General features: G+C 35.2%; 1 protein-coding gene across 1 annotated transcript in view; it reads left to right on the plus strand.

Annotated features, from left to right (window-relative positions):
• SENP7 (SUMO specific peptidase 7) overlaps positions 1–13,623 on the plus strand; it is a 161,802-nt gene that overhangs the window by 47,471 nt on the left and 100,708 nt on the right. The window contains exon 5 of the mRNA XM_044670123.1: positions 5,615–5,812. Within this exon, the coding sequence (XP_044526058.1) occupies positions 5,615–5,812 (198 nt within the window). The remainder of the gene's footprint in view (positions 1–5,614; positions 5,813–13,623) is intronic.

Consider the following 13,623-nt stretch of genomic DNA (forward strand, 5'->3'; position numbering starts at 1 on the left):
TATCCTTTATACAGCTTATGTGGTGTGTGTGTGTGTGTATGTATGTGTGTGTGTGTATGTATGTATGTGTGTGTGTGTATTTATATCTCCTAGAATATAGCTTTAGTTGTTTTCAAGTGGTTTTCCCCATTAGCCTGAGAGCTGCTTATGGGAGCCTTCTTTTGCTTAGCACAGTGTATGCCTGGCACATAATAGGCTCTTAGTAAATACTTGCTAAATGATTGACCCCTGGAAACCATATTTTTGTGAGAAAGAACATTGATAAGCTGTAGTCCTTCCAGAAAAGAATGAACAGAATGTTGAGGAGAATGGGATGATTTCTGTTTAAAGATGTCTGAAAGGATAGTGTTGTTGCTTGTGGTTATTGCCTTCAAATAGCTTTGACATAATGTTATAGTGGAAAGGACTTTGAATGAAGTCAGAGGATCTGGGTTTGAATTTTGCATGGCATTGGGCAAGCCTCTGAAATTTCTCCAAACTTTCATCTTCTCATCTATAAAAAGAATGGGTTTAGGTTATTTCTAAAGTCCTTTCTAACCCTTGCTCTTATGAGATATTTGAAAGGCTTTTGATATTCTTTGATATATATGAAAGAGAGATTGTCTGTTCTGCTTGGCCTATAGGGAAGAACAAGGCACGATAGGTGGAAGTTGCAGAGAAGCAAATTCACTTTTGTATTAGAAAAAACTTCCCAGTATTAAAAAGAGCTGACATATATTTAATGCCTTAATATTTCCAAAGCATTTTATGTGTATTATCGCCTTTGATCTTCATAACAACCCTTTGCAGTAGAATTGCCACATAGGAATAGGACTTGGATTTGTGATTTCATTGATATAGGGAACTCCTGGGGGTGGAAATTCCCCTATCAATTTTGTCTGTAGATTGACACTTTTCAGATGTATAGTTTTAGGGAATTGCCTAGAGAACTAAGAGGTTGTGATTTGTCTAGGGTCTCAAGTCTTCTTGATTTTGAGGGCAACTCTTTGTTCATTTTACCATGCTTCCATAGAACTTTTAGAGTTGTCCAAAAGTGGAACCAGCTAATACTTGAGGTAGTCACTTCCTCCTCATTAATGATTTTCAAGTGGAAGCTACTTGACCACCAGTTGTAGAATTTATAAAAGGGATTCTTACTCAGATAAGGATTTCAGCAAGTGGCCTCTGTTGTCTTCCAGATCCAAGATTTTCTGATGATGTGACCTTTTTTCTCTTCTTATCTTTTGAAACTTATGTTGACAACATTGTTGTTAATATTAGAGAGGAAGGAAAATGAAACTAACTAGTGTTTTGATGCTGATGAGACTGATTTTCTATTCTGGTACTTGAGATAGCTGTTTTCATTTGGGCATCTGACACTTATACTGAGACTTGGAAGATCTGTTAGCATCAATTCTTATCCCTCTAGTAAATATTTAGCAAAGTACCTTACATAGAATAGGCATTCAATAAATCCTTATTGAATTAATCAGTGTATTTTGTGGTTTTGTCATTTGTTTAGCATCTAACAGAAAATGAAGTTGATGTTTCATATGGAATTTGTTAAGTTTCAGAATTATAATCTATTAGTTGTATTTGTAGTTGTCTTATTGTTGCTAGGCAACCAAATCTCCTTTACTGCGTACTCTTTTTATTCACCTCTGACTATTGTACCTCACTTATATGTAAAAGCATAGATTATTGGTACTTTGAGGTCTTAGTAATATTTAGAACTCGGTTGGAGTTTTCTTGTTTTCTTTTTTCTTTCTCCTTTTTCCAGTTCTGTCTTTGTACCTGAGCCTGAGAGTTAATTCAGGAAAAACGTAGAAAGTCAATCACAAAATATCCTTTTGTTCCACTAACATATAGATAGAGGGAGTGCAAAAGAAAATCATTCTCATTACTTCAAAATATAAAATAAATTTATCTTGCCAACTTGTATTTTTGTTTTAACATTTTTGACTGTTTCTTGGAGTCATTGACTTATATTTGGTGTGTTCTCATTTTCAGAAATTCCATTTCTTGGCTAAGCTTTATAACTTCCTTTTTTAAGTGACATTCTCCTTCCATTGATTTTCTTAAGAGCTTTTATTTCATTTTTTGCCACTAGTTTTTTTTATTCTAGCTATTCATATAGTCCTTATATAAAATCAGTTTTTTTTTTTTTTTTACTTTGATCATCCTCTTGCAGTTTTTGTGGAGTTACCTACTTCTTCCATTAGGGCATCTTTAGATTTTTGATAATTTTTTATATTGACTCTTCTTTGATTTATTGATATTTCCAACTTTTTAGATCCTAAACTATGACTTGGTGACAAGGCTGGTTCTGCCTTTTGCTGTGCTTTTGAGTGGGACAGTCAGCCTTGCTTGGTCTTGTCCTGGGTCTGAGTTCCTATGCTTGTCTCCATTACCTAGATAAATCTTCCCTGGATTTTTGAGACTCAGGGCGGGATTTTCAGGATCTTCTTTGGTATTGTAGGGCAGTGTTAGGGATCTCAGAGCCTTTGGGTTCATATTGTCTTGGTCTGAGCAGTGTGAGTTCACATACCAGTTATTACTTCTCTGTTCTTCCAAACTCCTCATCCTGGGGCTTTCTGACTCTCCTTTTCTTTCCTCTAAGACTACCTTCCATTTATACTACACCCACACCCACACCAACATATATATATATATATATATATATATATATATGTATATATATATATATATGCACACACATAAACACACATCCATATATATCTCTTTATGTATAAAATTACTCATGTTTTGCTCTCCCCATTAAAATGTGTCTGTGTCCTTGAGAATGTGGTCTGTGTTTTTTCTTTCTTTATGTTTCTGATTCTTGGGGAACTAGGCATACATGAAACTCTTCTTGAATGATGATTAATTAGATGATCCCTTGGAAGGTAAAGTCCTCTAGAAGTTCTTAGGATGAAGTTGACCTACACCATTGCAGAAGCTTTTGTTTCTGTTCATTCAGGAAAAACAAGTGGATGAAGATTGTCCTAGATGATGACATGTAGCTGAATGGACAATGCAGAGAGCTTGTCCTTCAGCAAGTATTTCTGAGACGAACAGAAGCAGTAGATAATAGATTAGGTCCAGGATTAATCAGAAAGAGGATAATAGGCTGCATTGGGAAATTATCCTTTGTTTTAATGACTCAAAAGTTCTCACAGAAATAAAGCCAATATTTTAAGTGGCCGTGAAACATGAGACACAGTACCTCTGATGAACTGAATGTGAGTATCATGAAGAGGGCAGTGGAGAGGCATGCTATCTGTATGTGTAAGCACTCTACAAGATAGGAAAAGTGAAGAACTTCCCTGAACCTCAGGAGTAAAGGATGCCACCAGAGAAATGTGTGGTACCCAAAGAAGATGAATTGGTTACATAGTGAAGGTGAAGCATGACAGGTGGGCAGCCTGTACCTCTGCTGACATTTTGGGTACGTCAGGAGAAACTGAAAAAGACCTTCAGTATGTTGGGTAGCCTGTAGTGAACTAATGCAAAGACATATATAGAGTCAAACCGGATGGGCAGGCATGGATAGGTTGCAATTTATATTGTTGGAGAAAATACACCATTGATATCACAGATCATTTAAGTATTTTAGTTTAGACTCCTGCAGAAGTGATGTAAGGGATTATCACCAAGAAAATGTATGATTGGAAAGGGAGATAGGTTGGTGATAAGAATGATGGGCAATAGACATATGGCTCTTTGCTCCACTAGGACATGGAAATATAAGTAGTGCTAGAGGAAGATTTCTATAGTATTTTGCTTTGAAAAAATCTGTGGAAGAACATGGGCAAGAAATTGTGTAGAATTAAACTAGGTTAAGTTGCTGTCTGTACCGATGGAGGGAAGAGCTACATAGATAAATTTGTTGACAAAATGAAATACTGAGAAAGTAGGTATATGGGCTGATAGTATCGGATTAACCTCAGTTACCTTTATTTGTGGTGATGATATCATCTGTGACCATTTCCATTCTTTGGATATAAACAACTAAACATTTCACCTACTTTTAAGAGCAAACTTTAGAAAGGGTGCTGAAAGAGCAGTCAGGAAGACCTGAGTTCAAGTTTAGTTTTGCTACATATTTTGATCATTTGGATGCCCCACCTCAAACTAGACATGCCTCAAATTGAGCTCATTATCATTGTTCTTCAGTTTGCTTCTTCTAACTTCATACATTGTTTCTGAATGCCACTACCATTTATTCTTTTTTTTGTTTTCTTTTGTTTTTTTTAAACCCTTAACTTCTGTGTATTGACTCATAGGTGGAAGAGTGGTAAGGGTGGGCAATTGGGGGTCAAGTGACTTGCCCAGGGTCACACAGCTAGGAAGTATCTGAGGCCGGCTTTGAACCTAGGACCTCCCGTCTCTAGGTCTGACTCTCAATCCACTGAGCTACCCAGCTGCCCCCATTTATTCTTAACCTTTGGACTATCTTTGTCTTTTTCCTTTTCCCTCCACAAACCCTTAATCACTCTAGTACTAGGCTTCATTAAGAAACATTTAGATTATTCTGATAGCCTCCTTTCATATTTTCCTGTAACTATTCTCTCTCCCTTCCAATCACTGACCCTACTGCAAAAAATACATTTTCTTATACAAGAATCTGGTCATGTTACTCTTTTGTTTGTAAATCCTGGTTTCTGTTTACTTTCTGAGTAAGGAACAAACCCTTTTGCTGGCATCTAAGGCTCTCTGCATCATGGTGTCACCCTCCATTTCTCTTCTTTTCATATTGTTACCCTTTATGCACTGTATTCTCTAAACAACTGGATACCTTTCTATCTTCTGAATATATATTTCAAGCTTTCATGTTATTATGGCTTTGCTTATGCTATTTTTAACGCATGGAATATCCTCCTTTAGTTTCTTTTTATGATGAATTCTGAGAATTCCTACCCATGCTTGAAAGCTCAAATCAAATGTGACTTTCACTTGGAAATCTTTCTTGATCTCTTGTTTTGTAACAGATTCTTCCCTCAGATGTCCCATACTTTAGTAAATAAATACCCAGAGTAGTTTTGTGTATTGTGTATAATATTGTGTACCATAACTATTATCTGTGTTGGTTCTGTTTCTCCTTTATTGTAAGCTCCTTGAAATCTAGGACCATTTCTTGTCTTTATTTTGAATCTCCTTTGTGAAATCATATGCCATTGTGCTCATTGTTTGTCTTTTGAAACAAAAAATGGTTAAAGCCCAAATAATGTTATTTTAAGGAACTTGAGGGAGAATAAAAATTGTGCCTGCCAATGATATGCTCTGAATCACATTTTCAGTATTACTCTGTGTAAAAAAATTCCCTTTCTAACTAACTGTTTGAATAGGAACTGAAGTGAGCTATGGGTCTGTATTTGGGTTGACGAAGTGTGTATGTAATACCAGACATAAATCTGAAAGTAACTGTAGTTAAAGTGCAGCGTATTTCAGTTTTGGGGTAGTCTAAGAGTTATTGAGGGAGTGTTTAACTTAGCAATAGTTGGATGCAGTAGTCAAGTAATAAATGAACTGAGATTTCTGTCTTGGAGTTCCTAATTCCTCACATTTTGTGTTGAATTTGATGTATTATACAATTATAAGTGCTATATTTATTATGTATTTATATGTACAACAGGCAACTCAAAGTTATGTTGACGAATGTCCTATTGACGGATTCAGGACGAAAATACATTAAGAATCTACCTAGAACTGATGCTAATTTATGTGATACCAAGAAGTTGCAATCAGACTCACTGCCTTCAACATCTGTTGACGGTCTAGAGATACATAAAAAATTAAATCCTCTTCACCAAAGCCTTTATTTATCTGAAAGGTATGTTTTCCAGTAATAATTTTGTTCGACTTACCCATGCTTGAAATAACTTAGCTCTATACTCCTAAGTAAAATTGCTTCTCATAGTCTGCTTATACAGATGTACTTTCTTTATGCAAATCTGATAAATGAACATGAATTTATTAAGTACAAGACTTAGAGGTGATTTTTAACCTTATAAAAGGATTCACCACAGAATTCTTTAGATCACATATTTTCCAAGTGAATTTTAAATGATTCAGTATTCCAAAATTCAGTTTATTTATAACTCTTTAGAAACACTTTATTTTTATGCATTTGTATATAAAGAAAGGTACATCTGCGGCTGCTTCTAGGCTTTATGTGATGTAGAAAATAAGCTATTTAACATCTAACACTTAACCACGTTTTAAATGCTGCCTAATCTATAACTTTATCCTCATCTTTTCACGGTTTGCATGATACCTAAACTTATTATCATCAATGACTTTTCCATATTTTCTTGGGTTTGTAATCTTTGTTAAAAGAAGTTTTTAAAAAATTGTTACATTTAGTTTAACTTTAAAAAAAGCACATGATCAGAATGGTCCGTTTGTTAGAAATTTTCTGGGGGCTCTGGATCTGAAAACTAGAAATTTAGATGGGGAATTTTCAGTCTGTGATTCTATGATTCTCAATTTATATATTTAGGTTTGCTAATCCAATATTCATAAGGCTAATTATTTACTCTTATGCTTTTCTTGCAATTAGAATACTCTCCCACCAGGTAAGTGCTGGTGCTTTAGATATGTGATCCTGTATAGGACATGTTTTTTAACCTAGATTCAGATAAGAACTGAATTTTCCATTTAGTTATCAATTTTTGTAAAAACTGAACATTTTTTTAAAAATAGCAGGACATAAATAGTATTATTAAATAATGTATTTTAAAAAGATACTTGTTTTGAGCATCATTTAAAGAAACAGATTTTGTTAGGCAACTTTCTTGCTGTACCTCAACTGTTACCAGTTATTATCCAAGCTAATCCTACTTTTTTTCTCTTTAAATTTGAGTAGAGCATTTTTCTCTAACTTAATTTGCATTTGAATTTGGAATCAATCTTCTTTAGAAATAAATATTCTCTATTAGCTTGTTTTTAGTCTCCTGGGTTCTTATTACTTTTCTGTCTGCTAGCACAACTTGATTATTCTGACACATTTGATTAAGATGGATTAAAGAAGGAACCTTGTAATTTTCTCTGGTCTCTCTGTTGTCTTTTGTCTTTCCTCCTTCAAAGAGCAGATATTACACTTATAGGTACATCATCACTATAACAGTACATATCCTTATGATCTTAGTTTTTCTTTCCCATTTGGAAGGGAGTAAATTTCTATTATCTTTAAAAAAGAGAAATTCTCCTTAAGGAATCACTGGCTGCTTAGTTGTTAAATGACATATAAATATAATAGGATTTATCTTTGCATATGGGATGAAATATTAAAAAACATTTTGATAGAAGTTCTTTTTCTACTTCTGGTATACACGCAGGCACAATTCATTCACTATTTATTATATACCTACATTATGCAGTGCTAGGAACTGGAAGGAAAAAAAAAGTAGGATAAATGGGAAATAATTAATAGAGGTAAATTTGAGAAGGTTTTGGGGGGGAGGTGGGATTTTTGGATTTGAAGAAAGCCAGGGAAGCCAGGAGGTGGAGATGAAGGAGATAGATGCATGGGGGAACAACTATTGAAAATACCTGCAACTGAAACATGGAGTATCTTGCTTGAGAAACAGCAAATTGACCAGTGTCATTGAATTGTAGGGTATATGGCAAGGAATAAGATGTTAGAAGACTGGAAAGGTGGGAGGGAGAAGAGCCATGATATGAAGAACTATGAAGAGAAATGTAGAATAACATGATGCTGTAGAAGATTGTGTGTGACAATGGAGGAATTTGATCCTTGTCAGAAAGTAAACAGAAGCAATGGATAATTTTGAACAGAGTGACATGCCTAGATCCTTGCATAAGAAAGATTATTTTTGTAGTTGTGCCTGATAAATTCTTATTGACTCACTGATATCTTGATTCCTTAGTTCAGGCCTTTATCACTTTTTCCCTTAGAATATTTTAAGACACTCCCAATTAGTCTCCTTATTTCAAGCCTTTTTCCCTTTAGAATATATTCTTCATATGGCTTCCAAGTTAATTTTCCTGGGACATAGATGTGACCATGTTAATCTTATACTTAAAAAACTTCAGTGGCTCACTACCTATTCTAGGGTAAAATTCCATTTTCTTAACATGGTATTTAAAGTCATCTACAATCATGCTTCCATCTACTTTTCTGAATTTATTTCATCAGTCTCCTTAATGCACTTTGAAATCCACTTAAATTGGCCTATCATCCTTCAATAAACTTAACATCTATGTCCCATTCTTTTTTAGGTATGAGTTGAACTAGATTGCCTTGAGGACCCTTTGAACATTGGAATTCTGTGACCTCATCATATTGACTTTTGGCTTATATTGATCCCCCTTGTTTTTAGTAGATCCATCTAGATAGGAGTAGGAAACATGTTAGGGTAGAATAGCAGAATTGGGAATTTTGGAAATGTTAAAAATTGAGCTCTTTTTGAAACAAGTTCCATAGATCATTAATTCGTCACAATGGATCATTTCTAGGGAATTGGGGAAATTATTTCTGAATTGGATCTCTTTTTTTTTAATCCAAGCCAGAAACTGAGCCAAACATTCTTAAACTCTACAGAATTTTTGTCTTATTGTCTTGCTCAGGAAGAAATTTCCCATATTTTGTTTCAGATGTTAAAGAAATGTTTTCTTCAAAACTCCATTTCATAACATCTTTAAATAATTAATTAAGTCAGAAAACCTTTTATTTGTTGATACGGGTATTCTTTCAGATGATAAAAGTCAGATATCTACTCCTTATCATTCTGGACAATTCCGTATTTGTCATCCTGTCAGTCTATAGCAGAGGTGTCAAGTAAAGTATTAACATACTGTTATAACATTCCCAAGTGTGATAGGAACCTGATTGAGAAGGAATTAGGAGATAGTTAATGAAATAAATAAAAATATAATAAAACATATAACATTTTAAACTAAGTCAATATGCAGCCTGTTGCCAACCCTTGCCCCACTTCCTCCCATCCCCAAGCAAACAAATATAAAACCCAAAAAACTCCTGAGGTCCAAACCTAATTAAAATGGAATTAGGAATATGTTTAACAAAATATATAAAAATACAGTACGACATGGATAATATTCACTTGTGATTTTCTAAATTAATATGTGGCCCACTAGGATCTGTTTCTATTTGAGTTTTACCTCACTATTGTACAAGATCTACTTAGTGTGCTGGAGACTACCTGCCAGCTGAAACCAGGCCTAAAGATATGAACAGTTTTGTGACTTTTGAGGCATAGTTCCAAATTACTTTCTAGGATAACCGGACCAATTTACAACTGCACCAGTTGTTTATCAGTGTACTTAGACCATTTCCTGAGTCACCATTGCCTATGACCATCATGAATCTCTTCATTGCCCTTTATGTCTCCTGCCATTTTGATTCCTCAGATTTTATAGTATTTCATGATTCACAATAATATAGTGTCACTGGGATAACATCTGTATTAAGAAGATGATGGGATTTTGTTTCAAGTATCAGCTTGAATTCATTGAAGACCCTGTTCAGTTTTCTCAGCTTCATTCTAGCCCATTCTTCCTTTTGTTCAATTTTTAGACTAAGGCATCATTACTCAAGTATATTGATGGACTCAGTGTACTTCTCACTCCTTTTGATTTTTTATGTGTGTTGTTATGTTGATCTTTTTTGAATAGCAATGTGATATTACTGAGGAGATCTTGTAGAATATTGGTATCAAACTCAAATACAAATTGATCCCTGCAGCTGCATATTGACTTAGAAAACCACAAATTTAACATTATGCTGTATTCTACTTTTATTTATTATGTTAAAAATTTCCAATTATATTTAATTTGGGTTGGGCAGAGGATATGGGCCAAGGAGTCTGTGGACTGCAAATTTTGACAGCTCTGCTGTAGAACTCTGGAGTTTCAGTTTAATTTAGTAAACATTTATTTTTAAAAGTAGTCCATTCCTTCAAGGAACATAGAATTTATTGGGGATGACAGAGTACACTATGTACATGGATAAATATATACATAGAAGTTTGAAGAAGGAGAGAATACTAACAACTGGATAGTGGGGGAAAGCTTGAAAAGAATTTATATAAGCATAATAATCTTATCTGGAAATAGGAGGAAATCCTTTTGCTTGGGCTATGTCTGTGTGCAAGATGCCATCTATTACAATTATGAGTGCCTTTGGTGGATGTGTCTTTGTTTTGCATCTTGCTTCATATAGATAATCAAAGGATCATTGCATTAAAAGTAATTTCAAGCATTTATTAAGCACTCTCCTTTTGCTAAGGAATGGAATGCAAATACAGGAGTGAGATAGTCCCTGACTGAAGAAGTTAAATTCTGATGGTGGAGACAGTAGACTGGTGTTGGGGGTAGTTCTGGCCTGGAAAGTAAAAAAGGTAGTGAATGGAATAAGTTCATTGATCTGCTCTTTAAACAGACAATGATAGTATTGATTTCATTACAGTTTTCAGAGCAAATGGTTGCAAAGAGGTTGAGAAGTGAGGTATTGTTCTTTGATTAACAGAACAAAGTTATGCCTGTAGTTGCAGTTGTCATTACTCTTATTTGAACTTAACACATTCAGAGAAGACATCACATTAGAACAGTCTTTAAGTATGTATTTTATCCTGTATTTAAATGCTATTCTATAATCAACTATAGGAACAGTGGGGTTTTACATTCTTTATACCTTTTAACAGGTTAGGTTGTTGTGAGAGTTCAAGAACTGTGTGTGAAAGTTTCCCTTTTCCTTTCTTGTATTTTCATCAAAAGTATTCTTAACAAATATAGATATACATATATAATTCTTATTAAGATTATTTTATAGAGATGAGAAAGTAGGCATATGATTAATAGTAGTTACTGATGTCCTCCTAGTTGCTTTTCTTGTAAATCACACCACTTGTGTTTTTTTTCTCCCAAGTATATATAGTCCCCTCTCTGACATACTATACTAACAGCTGGAGGGAAAGTAGGAAGGTCCCTTTGTTAAAACTGGAACTTGAGGTGAACTAGGAAGGAAAGTTGAGATTCTAAGAGGCAGAAGTGAGGAAGTAGGTATTACAGGCATGTGAGATAGCCTGTATGAAGTTATGGAAGCAGGAGATGGTAATCATATATGATGAGCTAGCAATTAGGCCATTTTGACTAAAATTTAGACTGTGTGAGGGAGTGCAGTGTGAAAAAGGTCTAGAATGATAGGTTGGAGCTAGACCGTGAAAGCTAAATATAAGATTTTGTATTTAACAGGATATTGCATTTTATCCCTGAGGCAATAAAGGGCCACTGAAGTTTCTTGAGTGGGAGAGTAACATTATCAGATTTAGGCTTGAGAAGCCTTTTACTAACTACCCACTGGAAATCTCCACTTGGATGTTCTTGAATCTCAAGCTCAACAAGTCTAAAAGTGATCTTGTTATCCTTCTCCCTAAATTGCTCTTCTTTCTAATTTTCCTTTGTCTAATTTGTCTAATTTCCCACTTTTCCCCCTAGTTACACCTGTTCACAACCTTGTAGGAATCTTTGATATTTCCATTCTAATTCTACACATCCAATCAATTGCCAGGTCCTTTCAATCCTATATATTTTTTTTAAACTTTTACCTTTTATCTTAGAATCAATACTATGTATGGTCCCAAGACAAAAGAATAGTAAGGTGACTTACCCAGGATCACACTACTAAGATATATCTGAGGCCATATTTGAATCCAGGATCTCCTGTTTCTAGGCCTACCTCTTAGTCCAGTGGGCCACCTAGCTGCCCCCCAATCCTATCTTTCTGATGGTACAGCAGAAAGAGTGCTGGTCTTAGAAATATTTAGGTTTAAATCCCACCTGACATGTACTAGATGTGTGATCCTAGAAGAATTTCCTTATATGCAACATGGGAATAATATCTATAGTACCTATATTATAGAGTCATTATGAGACTCAAAAATATGAAGTATTTTGAAAAATTTTAAAGGCCTTATTAATATTAACTATTATTATTATAGTCAGTTTTGCTATAATGATTGTTTTGAAACTCAGATTTGTTCCAGTGTAATCGATATATTAGAGAACAATTTGAGGATAACAGATTTTGCATTTAATTATGCATGCTTTTATCAGCTGAACTAGGTACAAAATGCACACCCCTCAGCCATCTATCAGCTACCTCAGTTTATCTCATGTGTTATTCTGCTAGGTTGTTTACTCCAACTTTACAATAACTAACAAGCTTCAACTCTCCCTACACCCACCTCCTCCAGCAAACTTGAGAATTTTCATTGTAAAGTGCCATATTTATTGTTTATCTTCTGGTTCAATTGGACCTGTGAGTAGAGAAGGACTGGTCTACTCCTACCCTCTCTCCCACCTTACATTGTGAATTGGCCTGGGCTGGGAGTTTCAGCCCAATGAGGGCTGCCTTTTTGCCTCTGAATGACAGGTCTTGGCAACAGTTTAGATATAGGTGGTGAGAAAGACTGCAGAATGGAGGATGATATCTAAGTTGAGAGACCGAGTGATTGGGAGGACAGTTATATGTTTGATAGTTATTTGGAACTTTGGAAGTGGGGAGGTATTTTAGGGAAGTATAATGAGTTCTCTTTTAGATATGTTGAGTTTAAGATGTCTGTGGGATTTCCATAGTTTGAATTATAGTTTGAGATATCCAATAGGCAATGTGAACCTTTGGGCCAATCACTCACTCAATAAATATTTTATTAAGTGCTTACTATATATATATATTAAGGCTAGGAATACAAGAGACAAAAGTCAGTTTTCAAGAAGCTCAAAATCTAATTGGGGAGGGAAAAGCTAGATAAGCTCAGTGGTTTGAGAGCCAGGCTTAAAGATGGGAAGTCCTGGGTTCAAATGTGGCCTCAGACACTTCCTAGTTGTGTGACCCTAGGCAAGTCATTAAACCCCCATTGTTATTGGGTGAAAGAATATCAGTCAGAGAATAAAGTGAAAGAAGACTGGAAAGGGAAGGTCATGAAGGGCTTTGAGTGCCAAATAGAATTTTATATTTGGTCCTGGGGACAATAGGGAGCCATTGGGGTTTATTGGGTTGGGGGTGACATGGTCAGACCTGTGCTTTAGGAAGATTGTTTTGGTGACTGAATAGAGAATTAATTGGAGTAGGGAGAGACTTTGGGTAGGTAGACCCATTAGTAGTGTATTTTCTAGGGGAGAGATGATAAGGCTCTGCACAGAGTTTTGGCAATGCAGAAGGAGAGAAGGGGGCACACTTGAGAGATGTTGCAAAGGTGAAATCTACCAGCTTTGGATCTGAGGGGTGAGATATTATGAGGAACTGAGGATAACTTCTAGGTTTTAAGCTAGAGGATCTGGGAACATTGTGTTGCTTTCTACAGTAATAGGGAAGGTAGGAAATGGGGAGGATTTAGAGGAAAGAATAATGAGTTCCATTATGGACTATCTTATGGATATTAAAAAAAATGTCTACAGAACATCTAGTTCCAGATATCTGAAAGGAAGTTGGAGATGTGAAATTGGACATCAGCAAAGAGTTTGGGTAGGATAGGTTGATTTGAGAATTATTAGCATGGATAACTGAATTCAGGAGAGCTGATGAGTCCACCAAGTGAAATACTACAGAGGAAGAAGAGAAAAGGACTCATGCTCAGAGACCTGTGCAGTCCCCATGGT

This window comes from Gracilinanus agilis, chromosome 3 (assembly GCF_016433145.1).
Source record: "Gracilinanus agilis isolate LMUSP501 chromosome 3, AgileGrace, whole genome shotgun sequence".
Taxonomy (NCBI): Eukaryota; Metazoa; Chordata; class Mammalia; order Didelphimorphia; family Didelphidae; genus Gracilinanus; species Gracilinanus agilis.